Consider the following 13786-nt stretch of genomic DNA (forward strand, 5'->3'; position numbering starts at 1 on the left):
AAAGACAACACCATCTTTCTTTTCCACGCTCGTCTCGCTGCTGCCATCAGGTAGAAGGTGCAGGAGCCTCAGGACCCACACCACCAGGTTCAAGAACAGTTACTACCCCTCAACCATCAGGTAGAAGGTACAGAAGCCTCAGGACCCACACCACCAGGTTCAAGAACAGTTATTACCCCTCAACCATCAGGATCTTGAACTACAGGGGATAAGTACACTTAATCGATTGAGATGTTCCCACAAGCAATGAACTTACTTTAATTACTCTTTATCTTGTTATTTCATACTCTTGTTATTTATTGCTATTTATTTATATTTGCATTTGTACTTTATCTTTTATTGATCCTGTTTACAGTTACTATTCTATAGAAATTGCTGAGTATGCCCACAGGAAAATGAATCTCAGGGTTGTATGTGGTGACATGTATGTACTCTGAAAATATGAACTTCAAAATTAAAAATCTGAACTATACTTTAGCTACAGACTTCATTGCAAGATTAGTTTATACGTGATCTTGAGCATAGAAAGTGCCTTTTGTGATGGTCTGTCATTAGCAATGATAGCAGAACTTTATAAATACAATAAACTCCGTACCGTTCTAATGCAATTGTTTTCCAATAATGGGTTGGTGCCAATTTCACAAGTGCTCCGGCAACCTTTATCTTGTTCTGGCATATTTCCCCTTCCTTTCCAGTCCTGATGAAAGGTCTTGGCCCAAAACATCGACTGTTTATTCACTTCCACAGATGCAGCCTGACCTGCTGAGTTCTTCCAGCAATTTTGTGTGTGTTACCTTATATGGAGCTTATTTTTCAACATGGGTTAGTTATCTAATAAAGACAGACAATATAACGTCTTTGCCTGTTCCAGGGGTAATAATCCTAAACTGATCAAATGGCTGTGTTTTCTGTGTGCTTTTGAACACTGGTCCATCTGTAATTTGCTTTAATTTTCGATCAGGTTTACAGTTTTGAATTATGTAATTTTATCATGGGTGGCGGGGTGGAAATACATCTCTACCAAGAGAGGTGTAAGGCATTCCTTCCCTCCGCTAGCCTGCAGGTCACCCTTGGGCAAGGTGTAGCACCTGCTTAGCCAACCCACCCCCCAATCAGGGTCACGTGAAGCTATGGGGTAAGAGGAAAGAAACCCAGAGAAATGTTGCCATTGTGTTCAGATGTTTATCAATGAGTGGATACCTCATGCTCTGGTAAAGAAATAAATGAGTGGGGAGAAAAAGGGAATGGTCAGATAAATGGTGTCCATTTAGAAGCAGCATTCTTTAGTGTTACCCAGGTAAAACAGCTGTAATGATCTATCCTTGATAGTATATCCACAGATAAACCAGCTGCTTCAGTACAGATTTTACACTCGTACAGAACAGAAAGATTTAATCTCAATGCTTTGGGTGGGACCGGATTTTCCTGGCCTAAAGAGACGGAATTTTAAATTTTTAAAGAAAGGCAAAGTTGAGAAAATATTGTCGTTGATGGCTCTGAATCCGAAAGTATGGTACACAGACAATAACGTGAGCAATTGTAATCAGCTAATTTCTCAGGTCAAAAAACACAACTAAATAATGTTATTTAATGATTAAATAATGTTTCTTAGTTGTTAAATAATGTTAAACTGATCGTTAATGTTTGCAATTAACCTGTGTAGGCAATGTGCCTTTATTTTGAGGATTTGGATTACATTGTGGTGAGAAAAGCACAGAGATTTCAGTTGATCCGAGTGTTTTCCCAGACTGGGAAAGCCTAAGACTAAAGGGCATAGATTTAATTGGAGACACAGAACACAACAAGCTGTTCCGGCCCTTCAAACTGCACCGCCAGTAAGCCACCAACTTGTGCAACAATCTACAATGACCCTTTAACCTACTAACCGGAATGCTTTTGGACTGTGCGAGGAAACTGGAGCACCAGGAGGAAGCCTGAGGCAACAAGTTTTGTACTGAGAACAAAGACCATCTGGTTCAAAAACTATAAACACACAGGAGATTCTGCAGATGCTGGAAACCCAGCACAAAATACTGGAGGAACTCAGCAGGCCAGGCAGCATCTATGGAAATGAAATAAACAGTCGCTCTTTCAGGCTGAGACTGCTCTTCAGGGCTATAAATCTGCCGATGACACAACTATTGTTGGCAGAATTTCAGATGGTGACAAGGAGCCGAAGAGGAGTGAGATAGATCAGCTGGTTGAGTGGTGTGGCAACAATCTGGCACTTGTCAGTCAGACCAAGGAACTGATTGTGGACCACAGGAAGGTGAAGTTGAATCACCACCTCCCTACACCATACCCGGTCTGTGTGAAGTCAGCAGTGGGAAGGAACCAGCAAAGTCCAGTCCATCAAAATTTTAATTAAATTAATTAATTCATGCACTACATCACAAAATTTACCACAATGACAGTAAGACCAAGGAACTGATTGTGGACGTCAGGAAGGGGAAGTCAAGGGAACACACATCAGTCCTAATCAAGGGGACTGTGGAAAGGGTGAGTAGTTTCAAGTTCCTGAGTGTCAAAGTCTCTGAGGATCGTCCTGGCTTTTCAACCTTTCGGCTCATTTTTAAACAGAACTGAAGTTCCCCTTAACTTCCTCCAGTCAAAAGTGAAAAATATCAGTGTCATCAACCTGTGCACGTGCTGAATCCCCAGATCCCTGGCACTATGCCAACAAGTTTGTTCTAAACCCCCGTCACAGGATTATCCTTCAGATACACTGAAAAAGATCTGAGCTCAATTCAGACCAACTTTGTTCTATTTCAGATCCATGTTTAAAAACAGGCTAATTAAATGAATCTGGAAAGAAATCTCAGCACCTTTTGGCATGTCAGTCAATTATATTAAAAATACGCAGGTGCTTGATTTAATGATTTTTTAAAACTATATTAGACGAACTGATCGTGTTTTCATGACTTTTGACAGAATCAGAAGGGATTCCAGCTGGAACAGAAAACTTAAGGACTAGTTTTAAAACATAAATGCACCATATCATCATACCAAAGAGATGCATTTTGTGCTTTAGCAATAACACGTACCTCAGAAAATTTGTCTGCCACCACATAGCGAACTCGCCAGGATTCATCGTCCATTGCCTGCCGGAGGGTTGGCATCACCAACGTTTCCAGGTCTTCCTGGGGCAGCAGCTGGGCTATGCTCACACAAGCCTCAACTGCCAACAGCCTCACCGAATCCTGTGAAAAAGATGTTCAAACCGGGTTTGAGCTGGTTCTTCATTAAAAAACAAAATTAATTTACTGAAGTTTACATTAGGAAGAACTAATCTCATCAAAAAAATCATAAAAATAAATACTGACAATTTTACAATTGTTTCCCAGATGCTATCCGTTCAGATCACCTAGAAAGTAGCAACAGGTTTCATTACTTTGCAATGTGTGCTGGAATCTTCCCAGGATACAAGTACTGGAGTGTATCAACATGCAACCTTTGATGGAAGCATTCCTTGGATTAGTATATTAGCAAATGTCATGACAGTGCAAAAATTTATTGATAAATCAATTTTCTTTCTCCTGCTCTTGAAGCACCATTCTCTGCTGAGTGAATCTTCAAGCTAATCACCCAAGTGGTCACTTTTCACCGTAGGATGTAGGAGCTGAATTAGGCCATTTGGCCCATCGAGTCTGCCCTGCCATTTCATCATGGTTGATCCATTTCACCTTTAGCCCAATCTCCTGCCTTCTCCCCATATCCCTTCATCGAAACACGGAAATCTACAGCACTTTACAGGCCATCCGGCCCCAAAGTTGTGCAGACCAGGTAACCTACTCGAGAAACTGCCTAGAATTTCCCTACCGCATAGCCCTCTATTTTTCTAAGCTCCATGTACCTATCTAAGAGTCTCTTAAAAAACCCTACTCTATCCATCTCTACCACCTTTGTTGTCAGTGCATTCCACACACCCACCACTCTCTAGGTGAGAAACTTACCTCTGATGTCTCCCTTATACCTACTTTCAAGCACCTTAAAACTATGCCCCATCATGTTAGCCATTTCAGCCCTGGGAAAAAGCCTCCGGCTATCCACACGATTAATACCTCTCATCATCTTATATGCTTCAACCAGGTCACTTCTCATGCCCTGACTAATCAAGAATCTATCAACCTCTCTGCCCTGAATATACCCAATGACTTTGCCTCTGTGACAATGAATTCCACAGATTCTCTGGATAAGGAAATCCTTCCTCATCTCCATTCTAATTGGATAAACCTCTGCTCTGAGATTGCTTCCTCTGGTCTTAGGCTGTCCCACCATGGAAAACATCCTCCCCATATCCACTCTGCAGGCCTTTCAGTATTTGACAGGTTACAATGAGATCCCTCCCCCTCATTCTTCTGAATTCAAATGAGTACAGGCACAGAGCCATCGAATGCTCCTCGTACGACAAGCCTTTCAATCCTGGACCTTTCAATCACTTTCGTGACCCTCCGTTGAACCCACTCCTGTCTTGGCAAACCCTCTGTTAGATAAGGGGCCCAAAACTACCTTCAATATTCCAAGTGAAGCCTTATAAAATGTGAACATTACATCCTTGTTTTGATACGCTAGCCATCATTGGTGGGGTCTGAACCTGGAGCAAGTGTGAACATCTCCTTGGCTACAGATGTGAAGGTTTATTTCCAGGAGTCACTGGACAGTAACCAGAAGAGAAGCTTACTCAACACCAAGGAGCACACGTCCAACCGTTAACCAGAAGCTAGGTGAGGGTCAAAGTGTCCATCCCAGCTCCCCTTCAGCGTACCATTTCTGTACGACTCTGGCTCCTTAGTACAGGAGAATACTGCGGACTGCGTCAAGCCTTATGCCCGGGATACTTTAGGTTGGAGGAATATGAAAGGACACACACTGATTAAACAGTTCACTCTTCAGGCAAAAGCCTCAAGATAACCACCTTCTTGGAGGAGCATCTCCAGCTGGAGTACTGGAATGGTGTAATCATGCCGATAGATTGACAGGCACCGCTTCCATCTACTGTGGACAAAGGAAGTTTATAAAGCAGGGGCTCCCAACCTGGGGCCCCTCGGTTGATGGTAGGGGGTCGATGGCGTAAAAGAGGGTTGTGAACCCCAGTTACAAAGGTGAACAGATGGTGCAGACTACGACAACAGAAACTTTGCAAGCAGGAACTGGCATTAACAAGGCGTAGCATACTGAGTACATAGCCGTATTAACCGGATGCAACTCAGTTCTTTGCCACGGACACACCATCCATACTAATCTTTCCCACCTCCAGCTCACCCATACAGTAAAATGCAAGTGGTAATGTGGGGTGGGGGGGAATTCCTCCAGTGAGCGGAATGACAGACAGCCTGTTACCGGAATGAGCCAAGTGCTCTCTGTTATTTCACACACTGCCATGACGTGTGGGATACAGAGGCTCCTCAGTACAAGCAATTGATACACATGTGAGTTAAAGCCAAGGTGACAGCAGCAGCTTCAGCAAGATAAATCATGACAAGCCATGGGGAATAAGATCACCTTTCTTCACTATAATCCACGCTTCCCTCATCCACGTCACCTGCATTCCCACCCCACAAGCCTTTCCAGCGCATCAGTGTCTGTAGCCCCCACCACCCACAATAGACTCCTAGACTAATCTCAATCCTCCGCTATCTGCAAGGGGCCTCTGCCACTAATCACACCCCCCTTCCCCCACCCCACCCTTCAGGGTTCCACGCCACTCATTCATCCTCGCCGCTCTCCCCGAAAGCAAGACAAGGTCTACACTCGCCCATTTGCCTCCGTTCAGGGCTGCAAACAGTTCTTGCAGGCGAAGCGGTGCTTTCCTCTCGGGGCTATTCGCTGTATCTGGAGCTCCTGCCGTGGCCTCCTCGACATCGGAGGACCAACACAGATGGGGTTGGGGGCGGTTCTTCATCGAGCACCTTCTCTGGGTCCGCTGCGACAGCCGGGGTATCCCAATGGCCACCCACTTCAATTTGACTTCCCGCTGCCACTCCAGTGTCTGCTCTACAACTACATACCTGCTCATCAGAAGCCAGGGAAGTGAAGAGGGGTATAATGTCACTTTTCAAAAACTCCAGCTCCACAACCTTTGCAAATTCACCTAACTTTGATGCTGCTGCCTGGCGGACCACTGGTGTGTCATCTGAGCACAAGCTGTGAAAAAGTCTGCAGAAAAAATAAAATTAAAGGTGACATAGGAGTAGTCGCCCATTGATGCAGAACTTAACAATTCGCAAGCAGAAATACAAGCATTAAAAATTGACATTTTTGCAATTAATGTTTCTAAATCAGAAGCTAGTAAAATATTTTGCTAAACCCATCATCATTATGTGCTGTGTCATATGCTATGGGTGGTCACGGTCTTTCCATGACCCTGATTGTTCTCTGTAAAGTTTTCTACAGAAGTGGTTTGACATTTCCACCTTCTGGGCAGTGTGTGTCTTTTGAAGGTGGGTGACCCCCAGCCCATTATCAATACACTTCAGAAACTGTCTACCTGGCGTCAGGGGTCGCATAACCAGGACTTGTGATCTGCACCGGCTGCTCATCCACCACCTGATCCCATGGCTTCACCTGACCCTGATCGGGTGGGGGCGGGGGGGGAGGGGTCGGTGGTATCGAAGCAGGAGCTACACCTTGCCCAAGGGTGGCCTGCAGACCAGCAGGAGGAAGCCTTTCACCTCCTTTGGTAGAGACGCATCTCCACCACACCATCCAAAAATCCAATATTTGTGGTATTCAGATTTTATCCTGAGAAATACTTCAAGATCGCAACAGAATATAGAAATTTACAGCACATTACAGGCCCTTCAGCCCACAATGTTGTGCTGACCACGTAACCTACTCTAGAAGCTGCCTAGAATTTCCCCACCATACAGTCCTGTCTTTTTCTGAAACAACTGACTGTGTCTGAAAGTTTACACAAATGACACCACAAAAAATTTTAATTCAGGGAGTAAAGCGGCTGGAAGTGAACCCCAGATCTGGGACTCCTGCACTTGGAGCAGAACAGAGCCATTGGTTGTGGACTGCAGGGGCACACAGTTACCAAAGCAACCTTCTCGTCCGACAAAACTCAAACACCTCCGAACAGGTGAAATCCTCTGCGCGCCAGATTAATCAAAATGGCCCTGAAGCAGAGCAACAGGCTTGACAAGACACGGCTCTCAAAAAGAGCACGCCTTTGTAAATGACAAGGCCACTTCAACCCCACAGCCGAGAGTAAGCGATGAGCACCACTCCACTATGATGCACCTCGGCTTTTGCTCCTTCCTCACTAAAAACACACAAAAAACCTTCAGTTTATGTCATTAAAAACAAAAATGCCACACTTTCTGTGCTATTTTGGGGCTGATTATTCTCTAAACTAGAAACTTCTACCCACTCAGTTAAAACAAGGTCCTGTCCACCATGGTGGTAGCATCTTATCGCCAATAAAACCAAATTATACCGAAATTGGGTGGCAGGAAGGAAATACGTCCCTGCCAAAGGAGGTGTAAGGCACTCCTTCCCTCCACTAGCCTGCAGGTCACCCTAGGGCAAGGTGCAGCACCCGCTTAGCCTCCCCGATCGGGACTACGTGAAGCCGTGGGAGCAGGTGGTGGACGGTTGTATGAGCAGCAGGTGCAGATCTCAACTCCTGACACTGACACCAGGCAGACAGTCTCGGAAGCGTATTGATAATGGGCTGGGGGTCACCCGTCTTGTAAAGACACACGCTGCCCAGAAAGAAGGAGATGGCAAACCACTTCTGCAGAAAACTTCGCCAAGAACAATCGTGTCCACGGAAAGACCCACGATCGTCCACACCATACGACACGGTACATAATGAGCGATACTACAGGATGTAGATTTTCTACAATAATACTGTAATATTCCTAGCTAACTTCTATCATGTTCATCTGCAGCATTCTAAAGGAGGAAAGTACTTACTGACGCAGCTCGGTCTTTACAGAGCTGGATACCCGAGGGTAGCAGACACTGAAAAGGCTGCATGCCGAGGTCCTGGACGTGAACCAGTCACCACAAGTCAGGCGCTTGACCAGTGGCACAAAGTGGACTTCTAGGTCTGCAGGAGAGTGCTCGTGGGAGATGGCTCACAGTGAATCGATGGCTTTATCTCGTACTACCGATTTTTCCACCGTTGCCAGGTTCTCCAAGGGAGGCTGATTAGTGGGAAAGAATTAAACTGAAACACATCTTCTTTTTACTCTACTTCTAAGAAACACAATATTTAGAAACAATCTTTAAGATAAATTCTTAAATTGCTGAGAATTAGGAATTCTCATAAAGAACATGAGACAGAGAAACATTTAAAGGTAGAACAATATAGAGCCGTGCTGGAGGACAAAACACAAACTACCAAAAACTGTATAAATCAAAGGACATATTTTCTCAATCACAGAAATTCCCAAGGTTCCTAACCAGAAAACACTGTACTAATATTAAATGGAAATTACACTGTCATGTTCCTAATTATCAGTAATTACTATTTCATCTTCAAATTAAGTACCAATAATTGCTCATCCTATGAGGTTTTAATATGCAAATAAACATGAAGCTGCCTGTCATAATAATTTTGCCAAAGTTTGAGGGAAGTCCATGGTCATCCACTTTGTTAGAAGAAATAAAAGTGTAAACTACATTCTAAATTGGGAGAAAATTCAAGAATCCGAGGTGCAAAGGGACTTGGGAGTCCTCGTGCAGCATTCACTAAAGGTTAACTTGCAGGCTGAGGAAGGCAAATGCAATGTTAGCAGTCATTTCGAGAGGACTAGAATATAAAAGCAGGGATGTAATGTTAAGGTTTTATAATGTATTGGTGAGTCATCATTTAGAGTATTATGAGGAGATTTGGGCCCCTCATCTAAGAAAGGAGGTGCTGACATTGTGTGGAGTTTCAAGGAGATTCACAAAAATAATACTGGGAATGGAAGGCTTGTCACGTGAGGAATGTTTGATGGCTCTGGGCCTGTACTCGCTGGAGTTCAGAAGAATGAGAAGAGACCTCATTGAAACCTATCAAATGTTGGAAGGTCTGAACAGAGTGGATGTGGACAGGATGTTTCCTATGGCAGGGGAGTCTAAGGCTAGAGGACGCAGCCCCAGAATAGAGGGATATCCTTTTAGAATGAAAATGATGAGGAATTTCTTTAGCCAGAGGGTGGTGAATATGTGGAATTCTGTGCCACAGGTGGCTGTGGAGGACAAGTCATTGGGTATATTTAAGGCAGAGATTGATAGGTTCTTGATAGGTTCATGGCATCAAAGGTTACTGGGAGAAGACTGGGCAGTGGGGCAGAGGAGGGGAAAAAAGGATCAGCCATGATTGAAAGACAAATTGATAAGACTCTTGATTAATCGCAGCATGGAAGGATACAGGGAGAAGGCAGGAGATTGGGGCTGAGAGGGGAAAATGGATCGATGGGCCAAATAGCCTAACTCTGCATCTATATCTTATGGAACTATTCAAACAACTGTGCCCACGTCTCAGTTTAGAATTGCAGGCATCACAGGGGCTCCGAGAAAACGCTTCTGAATTGCTATTTTCTGTAATACAAAGTCACGCCATCTCAGCGTTCTTCACGAAACACTGCTAAAAGTTTGTGATATTTTATATACAGCCCCCACCCACACATGTGCAAATTGGATTCCTTACGTAAATGCTTTAAGAATTCTCTGCCTGTACTCGCAGGTAATTTTACACAAAAAGAAAACATTTTTGAAAGGAGTATCAATACAAAAAGAACGTACACACTCTATACGCAACATACTGACGCTGGAATGTCTAATTTGGAACCACTGCAAACAATAAAGTAAAACATGGAACAGTACAGTACAGAAACAGGCCATTCAGCCCACAATGTTGTGCTGAACCAGCTAAAAAGAAAATCAAAAACCACCAAGAACTAATCCCTCCTACCTGCACAATGTCCATCTCCCTCCATCTTTCTCATACCCATGTCCCCATCCAAAAATCTCTGAAAAGCCTCTACCATCATATCAGTCAATGTATTCCAGGCATCCACCACTCTGATGGTAAAAAAACTTACCCCTCACATCCCCCTTGAACCTACCTACCCACTCTCACCTTCAATGCATACCTCTGGTATTAGACATTTAAATCCTGGGAAACAGATACTCCTCTCTACTTTATCTATGCACATACTCCTCATAATCTTACAAACCTCTAGCAGATCTCCCCTCGGCCTCCAGCGCTTCAGAGAAAACAACATAAGTTTATCCAGCTCTCATGATCGCATGTCCTCTAAACCAGGCAACATTCTAGCGAACCTCTTCCGCATCGACTCCAAAGCCCCAACATCTTTCCTATCGTGGGACAATCAGAACTGCATGCAGTACTCCAGACGTGGCCCACCCAGAGTCTGATAAAGTTGCAGCACTTCCTCTAAAGCAGGCAGCATCCTGGTTAAACCTCATTGATCGAGCTACTTTGGTGGTTTCATAAATTGATTTCATTATTTTAATTCCGAATTGTCCTATGATGAACTGATCACTGAAAATCATTTTAATTTGATCTATGCCCTGTAGTAGACTGAGGCCCTCGTTATTTAATTTCAGAATCTTGTTCCCCATTATGGGTATTTAAAAACAATACAAGTATGTTATTTTAAATAAATATTTAATGCATAGGATCATTGCATCTGGGCATTAAAATCTGTGTTTTGTTTCCCCCGGTTGGGCTCATGTTGAACGGATATTTGGTCAATACAGAGCAGAGGTTTCAGTGTTTGGGGGACGGTATCAGTCCGTGTAGGTTTTCCAACAGGCTGCGCAGGTGAACCTGGATCAGGGGTAGAGTAACTACACTTCACTGTAGCAATTCTCAATGATACACCCCTCCAATATTTCAACCAGGTCCTGAAGAAGGGTCTCGGCCAGAAACATCGACCGCTTACTCTTTTCCACAGGCGCTGCCTGAGCTGCTGAGTTCCTCCAGCATTTTGTGAGAGTTGCTTTGGATTTCCAGCATCTGCAGACTTTCTCGTGCCTACAAATATGTTGGGGTGGCACAAAGCCTCATCTGCCTCAAAGATTTTATTGCAAACAATAAAAGCAGAGAGGGTTCTGTATGTGTCCGTTTTCCCCCTCATACATGCAACCCATCATAACAAAGAAAGATTACAGGGACATTGCCGGGTGTGGAGGACCTGAGTTATATGGAAAGATTGAATATGTCAGGACTTGTTTTTAACTTGGAACATAGAAGATTGCTAAGAGATATGACAGGAGGAGACAAGATTATGAGGGGTTTAGATAGGGTAAATGCAAGCAGTCATTGTCCACTGAGGTTGGATGAGACTGCAGCTAGAGGTCATGGGTTAAGGGTGAAAGGTGAAATGTTTAAGGGGAACATGTGCTGAACTTTTCTATGACTCACTATTAAGTCATTTACTTTATCATTGCCTGTGGAACCCTGCTGCTTTGAGAATCATCTTCTGGAAATTAACCTTTATTAAGACAGTAATACCACTTCAATGGCATTAACCGCGTGACCGTCCTGTGCAGTGCTTTGTAAATGTACGTCCGCTCTTACCAGCAAACAGTGAACATACTCCGGTCCGCCAACGAGCACCGTGAAGCTCCCTAGTTGCTCCGCTAATGCCAGCAGTGCCTCGTCTTCATCGAAAATGGTGTCTGCATCGAGACGAGAAATCAGTGGCAAGGCGACTCTGAGAGGCAGCCCAACCACACGCAGCTTTGTACCTACCAGTCAGAAGTGGGAGCAGCTCATTCCCGGTACGCTCTACCCCCAAGGCCAAGGCAGTTGTGGACAGTTGCTTTATGTTGTTCAACCGTGACTGGGGAAAGGAAAGAAATGAAATTGATCAATGCCATCCAACCCTGAACAGAATTCTGGAAAAAAAAAGATATTTTGCTTAAACTCTGCTACAATCAAAAATACACCACTAAGTGCCCCTTGTAACAATTAAATGCAGGTAATGGCGAACAGAACAGAAACCCATAGCAGAAAGCATTATTTCCAGAGCAGAGTGAGGTTATTGTTGTGACAGAAAGATTGGATCTCATGATTTAGCGATTCAATCCATTTCTTGCTTGGGCATTGTTGTGTATGTGGCCGGGTTACACAATAAAACTATAAATAAAAATGCTAGAGACTGGAGCCAAGTTAACAGGGTTTTTCTCACTGACGGAACCCGAACTGAACACAGATATACAGATCAATACGCGCCTAATAGCGCATGCTCAATAACGCGTTACTACGACATAAAATAGTCCCATGTTATACAGTAGGCTATACGGTACAGGCATAATTCATTAGTACAGTTGATGAGGTTCAGTAATAACACTGGCCACTCCACTGGGCAGCGCACAACATTATTCTCGTCAGCACAAGTCCCGAGCCCAGTCATTAAATGGTTTCTCTTTCTACAGATGCCGAGCCTCTGCTTTGGTCATCCATTTCCATGAATACAGGACCATAATTCACTGAAAGTGGTACCATGGGTAGATATGGTCATGAAGAAAGCTTCTGGCACCTTGGCCTTCATAAATCAAGGTAAGTTTGGATGTTATGTTGAAATTCTATAAGACAGCAGTAAGACCTAATTTGGAGTGTCGTGTGCACTTTCAGCTGCCTACCCACAGGAAAGATGTCAGTAAAGTTGAAAGAGTACAGAGAAGGTTTATAAGGATGGTGCCAGGACTGGAGGACCTGAGTTATGAGGGAAGATTGAATAGGTTAGGCCGTTATTGCTTGGAACATAGAAGATTGAGAGGAGATTTGACAGAGGTATGAGGGATCTAGGGTAAATGCAAGCAGAGTTTTGCCACTTAGGTTGGGTGGGACTACAAGAGTGAAAGGTGAGAGGTTTAAGGGGAACATGAGGGGGAAATTTATTCACTCAGAAGGTGGTGAGAGTGTGGAATGAGCCACATACTTTTCAAAAACTTGTGAACGTCAGAAGCGATATAGCAATGCAAAGGGCCTTAAGCATAAGTTGAGGGTGATATGAAGGATCTTCCAGCAATGGAACAGAAACAAAAAGAATAAAGCTAGATCAAGCCCTTTGAATAACCATATACTTAATTTCCTCAACAATTTTCCAAATTAAACAATGAATATTGTGGATAGCAAATTGATCTTGGAGTAGTATATACATACAACTTTCTTATTGCTCTAATCAAAGACTGGCAGGACAGTCAAGGTAAGAAGGTATAACAATAATCTTACCTCTAGTTTTTTACTGCTCATCCATACATTGATTGAAGCATAGTTTAAGCAAAATATCTTTTCTTTTCCAGAATTCTTGTTCTGACAAACAAGATAGAATAATGTGTCTCTCATTTGGTTAGTTCCCTGTTAAAACCCAAGTATCGCAGCTACAGAGAAACTATTACATCAGCAGTTAGCATTACAGAGACGCCATTTCATTAGCCTTAGCAGTTAACATTACCAAGAACCCTACATGTGTTAGTCGGTATGTGTTCTAAGACTGGGGCTCTCAGTAGATGTGTGATAAACAAAACAAAATGGTATGTGAGAGTTTCCATTTAATTCTGGCAGCTATTACTGCGTTGAATCAGATAGATTTTAATTGGAAACTTAAGCTTCAGGTAGCGATAAATGAATAGAAACTAAGTAAAATTGTTAGTTGATTTCTCCCTGCTGAGGTGTATATTTTGAATGATAAATAATTGGTTGAATTGGAAGCTACAACCTATTATAACTTTGATTTGATTGCATCCCTAACAGGGACAGCATCTGACAAGAGATCTATTGTAGACAAATTGAAGGAAGTGCATGAAAAGT

The 13786-nt window shown here is 43.4% G+C and overlaps 1 protein-coding gene across 1 annotated transcript in view; it reads right to left on the minus strand.

The window, feature by feature from the left end:
* LOC140203581 (serine/threonine-protein phosphatase 2A 65 kDa regulatory subunit A beta isoform-like) overlaps positions 1-13786 on the minus strand; it is a 71455-nt gene that overhangs the window by 42408 nt on the left and 15261 nt on the right. The window contains 5 exon segments of the mRNA XM_072269626.1: positions 3045-3200; positions 6009-6156; positions 7924-8156; positions 11549-11649; positions 11723-11813. Of these exon segments, the coding sequence (XP_072125727.1) occupies positions 3045-3200; positions 6009-6156; positions 7924-8156; positions 11549-11649; positions 11723-11813 (729 nt within the window).

The sequence above is a fragment of the Mobula birostris genome, chromosome 10, assembly GCF_030028105.1.
Source record: "Mobula birostris isolate sMobBir1 chromosome 10, sMobBir1.hap1, whole genome shotgun sequence".
Taxonomy (NCBI): Eukaryota; Metazoa; Chordata; class Chondrichthyes; order Myliobatiformes; family Myliobatidae; genus Mobula; species Mobula birostris.